General features: G+C 37.2%; 1 protein-coding gene across 8 annotated transcripts; it reads right to left on the bottom strand.

Annotated features, from left to right (window-relative positions):
* Nucleotides 1-77: 77 nt before the first annotated feature.
* Nucleotides 78-9,093, bottom strand: LOC109088145. Of its 8 annotated transcripts, none has more exons than XM_042757013.1 (10): nt 8,554-9,093; nt 7,768-8,029; nt 6,147-6,467; nt 3,741-5,505; nt 3,544-3,603; nt 2,747-2,960; nt 2,466-2,599; nt 2,130-2,201; nt 2,014-2,062; nt 78-1,907 (listed from the first exon to the last, which is right to left on the bottom strand). In XM_042757013.1, the coding sequence occupies exons 2-10, from the start codon at nt 8,015-8,017 to the stop codon at nt 1,848-1,850; spliced, it is 2,925 nt and encodes a 974-aa protein (XP_042612947.1). In that variant the 5' UTR covers nt 8,018-8,029; nt 8,554-9,093; the 3' UTR covers nt 78-1,847. The 8 variants fall into 8 exon arrangements, with proteins under 8 accessions (XP_042612947.1, XP_042612946.1, XP_042612944.1 ...); XM_042757012.1 differs by having other exon boundaries at nt 78-2,062; nt 3,741-4,832; nt 4,893-5,505; nt 8,554-9,089; XM_042757010.1 differs by having other exon boundaries at nt 78-2,062; nt 8,591-9,088.
* Between the last annotated feature and the right edge of the window lie 1,239 nt (nt 9,094-10,332).

Raw genomic sequence — 10,332 nt, 5'->3', positions numbered from 1 at the left:
CATTTTTAGTATTCATCTTTTAAAAAAAAAAGATTAATTATTGTGATTTGAGTAAACCATCCAAGCATGACACTGACTTGTAGTTAACACTATTTTTATTCATAAAATATATATAAAATCATATTGATTGACAGCACTCAAGCAATACTTAGTGTTGATCTGTTGGTGAGCTCAAAGAGAAGCACAACAGCAGCAGTTTCTGTAACATCTGAAATCTAACAGTTCAAAGTGATCAAAAGAGACAATACATGTCTATAGGTTGCATTGTAAGCACATTTCTATCACATACTGGCACAGAGATGCTCAGATTATTTGGGGGTCAAGTGCAGATAATTGACTTTCAAAGCTATACGTAATGAGTCCAAGGTTAACTACAATTGATTGTAAAAGCTTTCCATTAAAAAAAGAAAAAAAGACAACACACCATATCAAAACAAAAATGTTAAAGTTGATAAATATGATAAAGTTGTGGTGGTATATCACACCATGGAATGATAAAACTAAAACTAAAAATAAGTCTAATCAGGCCAGCTCTTAATTAGCTGCATTTAACACTCAGTAAATGTCAGATTAGAAATATGGAAGGTGGATCTCACCAAACGCTTCACTAATGTCAACCAGATATTAAGAACCATAGATTCACGGCAGACATGTATTTCATATCTCAGCATATCTCGAATAAAAGTAATTCCACAGCTAACATTAAGAGAACAGTGTTTTTTTTTCACATATTTCTCAAATACATCCCAGTGGCTTGTCTATCCTGTTTTCAAGGTGTCAGAATGTTCTCTTGGCTACATAAATCAAAAAAAACCTTAGGGGACAGTTTTCTTAAAACTGCATTTCTGTCATTAAAAAGAAGATATTTTGAAGTATGCTGCAACTGTTTTTGTCCAAATAATGGAGTCATTGGGTTCGATTACGTTTGGACATTTTTTTCTTTTTGCATTCCGAAGAAAAAAGTCATACAGGTTTGGAATGACGTGAAGGCTGGATAAATGATTAATTTTACTCCGAGTGATTTTCAAACTCACAAGGTGAGGTTAAGGGAAAGCCCATTTCAAAACTAGCTAATTCAAGACAGCCCTGCAAGAACAACAAATGCAGAAACACAAAGTCAAGTCATATTTCTATGGTGAAACGCATTAAGAATTTTAGAACATCTTGCAAGAACATAGTGAAGAAACACTGCACTGTACCTTAAAATATCAATTTCAAAAGAAAGTAAAAACTTAAACTAGTTTTCTTGTATTTGGCAGCAAATCCCTCCGCATTTTCATTTAGAAAGCAAAGTCATTAGTAGTCAAGGATGAACATCTCCTTGTTTTTAAGAGACCTTGAAGGGCTTAAACCAAACAATCTATCATTATATCTCTTTTTTTTGCCAGAAAATGATTTAGGAACGTGTTGGTAAGCAACATGTTGCAAATGCAAGAGAAACACAACTAGGTCACATTGTGAGGATACAGAAAGTGCTCAGGTAAAGGTTTACTATAATGTGCTTATACTACACACACACACACACACACACACACACACACACACGCACGCACACACACACACACACACACACACTCACTGCGCAAATGTCTTTTGGGTCAGTCCACTCCACACACTTTAAGTCTCAACTGTAAATGCTACAAGAAAGTGTTCTTTCCCTCTATTGCTAAACGCTCTTTAAACAACGATCCCTGAACAAGCTCAAATTCTTTCCTTGTTCAGGCAAAAAAGATTAAAACCAACATTTTTGGTAACTGATCAACTGTTATAAAGATTTGTGAAAAACTGAGCTTAAACCTCCAGTCCATGGCGAGAGAAGTAGTCTTCCAGTTCTGTGAGCTTCTCGATTAGCAGTACATCAAGGTCAGCGTCGTCCTGTCTACCTCTACGAGCCCGTCCTCGTGGTCCTTTCACACGCAGTGGAGCCAGGTTAGTTTTAGCCTTGCGCTTCCGAGGCAGTGTGAAATCTGGGAAGTCTAGAACTCGCTTTCGTTTCTGATGACCAATACATACCAAAGAGCCATTCTTCTCTTTTGGTTCTTCGAATATCGTCTCCAGGCTTCTGCATAAGTGAAAATCAGAATCAGAAAATGACTTCCAGAATAACACAAAGAGTTGCAAAAACAAACCTGTTAGGGGTCGGAGACTTGTAATTCTTGTTGGTATAAATCTCCTCCAAACTGAATTCTTTTTTCTTCAGCTGTGGGACACGAAACAAATATTTATGATATGTTTTAACCAATGTTGTAAGCATCACAAGCACTTTTCATTTAGCCATTAAGTTTCCTAAAGACCAGTTTTGCATTCGCTTCTTCTGTTGTGACAAATGATGGTTCCTCTGAATAATAAAAATAAAAGAAATTCTGAAAAATATACTAGAATTCAAGCAAATAGTCTAATATTTACATATCAGCCAGTTCTAATCAGATTCCACATCAACATTTATTGAAAAGACTAAAGCAGACCTCTTTGGTTTGGGGAGTCCCATTGGAGTAAGGTTGTTATCTGGTTTGGGAACCGTCTTACGAATACGAATTTGGGAGACCCTTTTGGAGCGTTGACCTCTTTGAGCTTCAGCATTAGTGTCGTAGAGTTCAACCTACAAGAAAGATGAATGTCCAGCCTTGAGGAAACTGGAATGTGAAATCTTTCATGTCTTAAAAAAATCCAGATATTTTCATTTCCAGCTTTCATTCTTCCTTCTTTCACTGTTTGTTCAAATGCTACAAGAGAGGATCTATAATACCTGGTTCATTTCTGTTGACGCCGCCCGACTGTGTAAACCAGGGTATTTGACATTCGCACTGGCAATAGCAAAACTAGACACAGATTCATTGGCGGATTCATCCAATCGCACAGACTTGGGGCTGATGCTGTGCCGAGAAGAGTGATCCAGACTCCTTTCTGATGTGAAACTAATTTTTGAAAGATGACACACTGATGAAGATGAGGTGGCTTTCCTACACGCAGTGAAAGAAGCAAGTATTTTAGAGAATACCAGGTGATTGCTAATATAACATCAGTCAACATCTACATGATTAAATGATCAGCTTAGAAGTGCAGATATCGGTGGTTTGTAAAATTGGATTGGCTTCATGCTTCAAATCTGACAACAATCATGACAGAATGTCTGAAAAGACATTGATTTTATTGCTACATTCCTATTTTTTATGTAGATCACTTTAAGGGGAGTAATTTCTGCACCACTAGCAGCACGAAACTGAATGGAAAAACTAGATTTTGTTTACATTTTACGATGCAATGCTGCAATATGAATAACGTCTTTTCCAGTGATGTTTGCATTCCAAACACATGAAACCCATGAAAAAAAAAACGAAACATAGTAAAGACGCCTGGCCACTGTTGACTTCCATAGGTTTGGAATGATTTTCAGCAATTCGATTTTGTGTTGCTAGTTGCGCTAAAATGATGCACTTCACCTACACACTGAACCATAACTGGTTAGCAAAGACTGATTGCATTTTTTTTTTCAATGAATAGATCGGCTAAATTGCGAAAGATGCAGGGGGATATGATGCCCACCGTGCTGAAGCTCTTTTTTTCTTGCTGGGTGTAACTTCTTGATTGGATCGGCGTATATAGCTATCAATGAAAACAGATCAAAATGGGTTGAATTGTAAGTGCAAGCTGCATGCAGGTAAAAACTGGCATTCACCTCTGATTATGTAAATCAAATTCCCTTGCAATCAAAACATGCAATTTCAACAGCTACAACTCACTGGTGATCGTTGTCTAGGCCTGGTGGAGCTGTGAAGTCAACCAGTGGTCGAAAAGGATGACACTTGCACCTTCCCAAAATCCGACTCACAACCGTATGGATACTAGGACGTGTCAACTGCATAATAGGAAAGCTGATCCGCCTGTGACGAAACCACAGTCTGAAGGAAGCTGGAGAAGATAAAGCCAGAACGGTACTAACACCTGCCCTAGAGAAGCTCCCTTTGCTTAAAGTAGACAAAGGCGGAGTGGTGGGGCGATAAAGTTGAGATAAGCTAGGACAACACACAGAGTCTTTATCCAGGTTGATAGGTAAAGCATCTGAAGGACAAGCTTGTGTACCAGTCAATCGAGAAGAGACAGGAAGTATCAAGTCCTCAAGAATTGGCTGCCAATGTTTGGATATCCCTCCTGCCTGCTCAAAGTCAGAGAAGCCCTTTCTTTGTCCTTCTTTAAGAGCGGGAGATGCAGGAAAGTGATGTTTCTTTCCGCCACAGTGTTTGAGTTGGGATCCAGTTCTGCTGCAACCAGTCCATATTTCCAAGTCGCTTGAAGAACAGCTTCTGGACACCAAGCGATAGGCAGTATCCGAGAGCTGATTCAACAGTTTGTTAGTATCACTGTCTAAAAATGATTTGGAGGAACCATTTCTTGGGGCCGAGAGATGGGAAGTGGAGTGTGCTTGATGAAATGTCATTGATTTTTGGTCACCTACACCTTTTACTAATTGGTTTGATAAAGCAAGTCCACAGTATGGCAGGATTGATGACCCTTGAAAAGGGAGTTTTATTGTGCTATCCTTTGAGTATGATACATTTGAGTACTGACAATCAACGCTTTGTCCCTGATTACCTATCTCTGTGCTCTCGTCAGAATCTCCAGCAGTTGTCCCTGTCAGTCCATCTATGTACCTTGACGGTGGGATGTGATCCAAGACTGAAGTACTATTATTTAGTGAAGTAATAGTAGAGTGAAAAAAACCATTTGTTTTGATCTTGTCCAAGATTGCTTCTTCTTTCTTATTAGAAGTCTGAACTGAACAACCCTTGGGTTTATCAGGGTTGGGTTGTGCTCCTAGTGGCTTAGTGGAGAAAGGAAAGCCAATTTGACAAAAGGACTGCTGCTCGTTTTTGTCACACTCGTCTTTAGAGGAATCTGTCAATGCCACTGGTTTCCCAGAGAGCTTCATTGCTTTTGAAAATGAACAAAGATGATCTGTATTTGTGTTTGGCTTTAAGCCACTAGGAGCTAAAGTTTCGAGAAACTGAATGGAAGGCACCCGAGGGTTTTCAGGAACAGGTAAACACTGATTATTCAAGGTACCTTCTCCTTCCTGAACAGATTTATTATTCCCCACACTATCAGAGGTCAGTACTTCCTGATTACAAGGAAGTCCCCAGCAGTCATTGTCATCTGAGCTGCTGAGCACAGAATCGACCAATAAGTTTAAAGCAACTCTGTCCTTCTCAATTTCCAGTTCCATCTCCAGGTCTTCAAAATCTGAAACGGGTGAGTAGTTACCCTGCAAACAATTGTCAGTTTGTCCCGAAGGGCACGTTTTTAGAATTCCACATGATGAACTGGAGCTGCTACAATCTCCACTCGGATCCTGACAGCTCCGGTCCTCAGGGTTTTGGGTGGGACTTTGGCTGGATTGGGAAGGTGTTGACATTGCCCAAGAACACACAGGGTCCTTCTTCTTTGATTCGGGAGAGGAGATATTTGAGATGATTCCGTTGTAGTCTTTTGGCAGGTCTACATCCACTCCTGCAAGCACAAAATAATAAATCAAATTTAAATCAAAATTGAATCTATGTATTTAATCTATGTATATCTAAGTATTTATTTTCCTAATATGGAAGTCAATGGGAACCACCAACTGTTTGATTATCAGCAATCTTTAAAATATCTTATTTTATGTTTAACAAAATAAAGCAACTCATACAGGTTTGGAATGACGTTCTTTCATACTGTATTCTATAAAAATCTAATATTTAGTCTAACAATCCCCCAAAGGTCACCCACAGTTTAGTGTACTCCTAAAAGTTGACTAAATAATCTTTTAACAAACACCTGGATTAATTTCTCTTCCAGAAAAACAGACCAAATATAGAACAAGAACGTCCTCTCTTCCAAATACCACCAGTCCATGACAAGCAATAACAGGAAAACACGGTTTGTGGCTTTAACATAAACTACATGATATTAGTTATTAAAATTATAAATTATATTATCTTTTTTTTTCACTGCAACTTCATGTTACAATGGGAAATATATCAACACAGGAAAGAAAACTCTGCTCATCACAGCATTTGGATTGGGATCTTTCAGATCATATGAAATTAACTTCAAGTTATATAATAATTAAATGAACTGACTGTGTTTATAATGCTAACATGAACATTTACCATAACTGCAAACTGATGAAACGCTTGGAGTATTTGGACAGCCAAAGGACAAGTCTCTTCCCAGCTGGCCAACTTTACTGTGCAGCTGAGCTAAACTGTGGGTATGTGCACTGCTTTGTGAACACAGTTGGTCCATCCTCCTCTCCATTGCCTCAAGACGCTGGGTCAGGGATCCGAAGGTATCAGTTAGCAGACGCTTCATCTCAGTTTGATGGGACACAAGAAATCTTTCCAGAGTTCCAAGCTGCTCTCCTGATGGTCCAGCTGGAGAAGAAGAATTGAAGGTGGCAGATGTCCATCGTGGATCCCTACACTTGGCCTCTGCAAAGGAGATATTGATTAAAAGCTGTGCTTTGTAACATCCTGACTCGATACCAAAAGACTGTTATGATTCCATTTCGGACCAATTATTTTACAATATACATCTGGTGGTGGTTGAGGAGATTCCCCCTTTCTATGTAAAGCACTTTGAGTGCCCAGAAAAGCACTATATAAATGTAAGGAATTATTATTATTATTATTATTATTATGTTCCTTTTCGGAAATTGCGCACACACTTCTGAAGCTACTCCTGTGCAGACCAAAAAAAAAAAAAAAAAAAAAACCCAGAGGACATATTCATAAATCGTAGAGATTTGATAAAATAAAGCTAAATGAATGTGCAGCAAATTATGGAAGACCTGAAAAACCCTTCTGTGTTGTCATTTTATTTTGTATTATTATTTATATACATGCATGTATATTATGTTATAGTCTGTATTTTATTTCATTATTGTACTATTATTTTGCAACATTAGTTTTCAATTAATCTAAGCAATGTCTAACAAAAAAGGTGTGGCATCTATTTAACTATTCAAGAACAATCATCATGGCATATTGCCTAAATATTTGCTATATTTCACCATTCAAAAGTTTGGGCTCAGGTTAGATTTATTAAATTGATCAAAGTGACAGTAAACACATTTACAAAAGATTTTCATTTCAAATAAATATTGTTCTTTTTAACTTTCTGTTCATTTACTTGACTTTCTTATTCAACTAATCCTGAAGAAAAAAAGTATCACAGTGTCCACAGAAGCACAGCACAACTATTATCAACATTCTAAAAATTAAGAATAATAAATGTTTCTTTGGCACCAAATTAGCATATTAGAATGATTCACTGAAGGATCAAGTGACAGTGGAGACTGAAGTAATGGCTGCTGAAAATTCAGTTTTGCCATCACTGGAATAAAATACACTTAAAAATTCATAAAAATAGACTTATTTTACTATTACTGTTTTTACTGTATTTTAAATAAATACAGCATTTTGAGCTTAAGAGACTTCTAAAACATTAAAAAATATATTTATTATTCTAATGTTTTAATTTGTGTATAAAATAAAACACACACTAAGAGGTGGTTTATGATAATGTGATATATAGCATAATAAGGAAATTAACTGTTGCACATTTTAGTTTTTATAGAATTTAAAAACAAAATATGAACAGGTAGCAAGGGGAATTATGATTTGCTTTTGTAAAACCAAACTTGGGGTGAACATTGCAGATTTGATCACACACATTCAGCATTACCTTGCTTGCACACACGAGTCAAATTAGGACTGACTCCAAACTTACTACTTTTTAGATCAAATGTCATCTGTCTCAGAGCTCCTTCATTCTCCAGATGAACTTCCTTCACGCCTTTCCCAAAGTCTGAGGATCGTGTTCTGTCCCCAGATTCAATCTCCTCCCTGCTGGTTTCTCTGCATCCTACAACCAGCTGCTCCTGATACAGCAAAGACTGAGCAGCACGATGGCATGGACCAGCCGCAGACGCAGGCACCTGCTCTGTCCCTTTCTGCTCAGCCGGAGGATTGGACAACATCTTTTAAAGGGACTGATGGGACAGAATACATCAGATACGTAACCGATTAAATCATAACATGAATTAGATGTGTCTATGCTTTGGTCTTACCATATAAGACTGGTATTGTATATATATAAGCATGGCATTTACAAAATGTAAGGTCTCAGACAGTAACACCATGGCACTGAATTAGCATATTTATATACCATGATATTTACATGACACTCCAATACAAGAAATGGTAATATTGTGTTGAAATTACTTTGTAACATGGTACTGAAAAATTATATTTATATACCATGGTATTTACATACATACAATTCCAAGAAACTTGCAATAGTACCACGGTACAATGTCCAAAATTGTACTTAACTGTTTACACTACCTTATGCATTTCCCTTTATACACATACATTGTGATGTATTAAAACACATAAGGAATAATAGCATGAATGAAACTGAGCAGGTTTCGTTGGAAGTATCATCACACTAATTAAAACACATCATTTGACCACGTTTCACATATAATTCATTAAAGAAATTATTCATAATTACTTCACGACTGTATTTTACGTATAAGTCTTATTCATACTGATGCACTCAATGCACAGGCTCCTCGTGAATGTCAGGCTTTCGAAGGCCCCCGAAACGAACACAATTAACTCCAGAGCAAGTCAGACATGTCTCATAAAGCAGTACCTATATCGCGTTCACGTTTACAACTTTTAGTCCCCGCTAAAATAAAAATAAAAACTCTCCGGTGTGCTGTTATATCACTAACACTCGCCGAGCCATCCTCATGATGCACAGGTCGGATGTGATTTCTTTAAGCCAGTAAAAGTCATTTCCGGCGACCCTTCAGAAACATATTCAGCCTGCTGGACAGATTCCCAGTGCAAACTGACTGCACACTATTATTACGGCAGCTACGTAATTAACAATATCATAAAATTAACACATGCATCGCAAACAGAATTCCCAAACGTCGGAATATTTGCTACTGACTGGCAGTGACGACTTCCGTCATGCGCGTTGCCATTGGGAACTGCACGAGCTCAGGACTGTTTTAATGCAAACGCTTTGATTTTTATTTGAAAAACATATTTAATTACGCCGAACCTACAATTCTGTACAATTTTGACTGATTCTCACAGTGCCATATTAGTCAGAATAATTGCTAAAATTTTTGTTGTTAAGAAATAACAAAGTCACAATTTAATTTCTAAAAGAAGTTTCATTGAAAAATAACAGAGAATGAAAATCTGTTTGCAATATATTTATTAATCATTTATAGTTTTTAAATAAACTATTATAGGGCCTTCCCCGTTAAAAAAACGCAAAAATTATGATGAGCTAATTATGAAACATTGTTAAATTTAGCACGCTAAGTCATTCTTTATTAGTAGCTAGTAGACCGTGTGACAAGAGTGAGTGAAGAGTATGGCTTTTTGCAGTCAAAAAGTTAGTTTTTTCCTCACAGTTTTTTCTGATACTTAAAATCAGTGTTCTGTTATTCTGACCAGCAGAGGGCAAACATTGCTATTTAATGAGACAGAATGCCTTTCAAAGCCCATTCTGCTTCTTCTTCTTCTTCTTTTCACAACATAGATTACATATAGTCCTACCCTAACTGACCATAAGAAATAACACAGGCAAGCCATGGAAATATAATTTTCTTCTAGATACTGGAACTACAATCTGAGCAGCCCTGTATACCATCTGAGTGTGTGAAACAGTGTTGTTTTCTTAGACACTGCAATAAAACCCTATATATAGCCTGACTGAAGGGCATGTTCAAATACTATAGAGAACAAATATAATCAATGATGTAATGTGTACAATTGGAATGTCATTCATAAGCATGGTCCAATAGTCTGCAATAAGTTGGTAGACACCTTAATGGTGCATTTGCGACATTTTGGCTCTCAAGACAATCAAAATAACCACTGGACCTTCGCTGGAAGTTGGACTTCCAACTTGGAAGTCGGAACAGACTGATAAACCCCGACATGATGTCATTTCTAAGATGGCAACAGCTTACTGAAACTCTATACCTGAGTCACAAACATATTTTGATTTCATTTGACCATGATGTATAAAAGAAAAGAATTTTTGCCTGGAACAAGACATAACTACTGTACAACCCCTTCCAGTCAAAGTGGGCAAGCTGTAGTCAGCATAAACCACAAACTAGACCAGAGTTTAGCTGGAAAACCTGGCTACGCAAGACTACAGTAAAGCAGGCAGACTCGACTACTAATGGAATAACTGTCTATTAATAAACCAATTGGCAGTAAATGTATAATCAATGTTAAAAATACATTTTGATACATT

This window comes from Cyprinus carpio, chromosome A5, assembly GCF_018340385.1.
Source record: "Cyprinus carpio isolate SPL01 chromosome A5, ASM1834038v1, whole genome shotgun sequence".
Taxonomy (NCBI): domain Eukaryota; kingdom Metazoa; phylum Chordata; class Actinopteri; order Cypriniformes; family Cyprinidae; genus Cyprinus; species Cyprinus carpio.
Note: the sequence above shows the minus strand (reverse complement) of the source record. Positions and strands in the feature narration are given on the sequence as shown.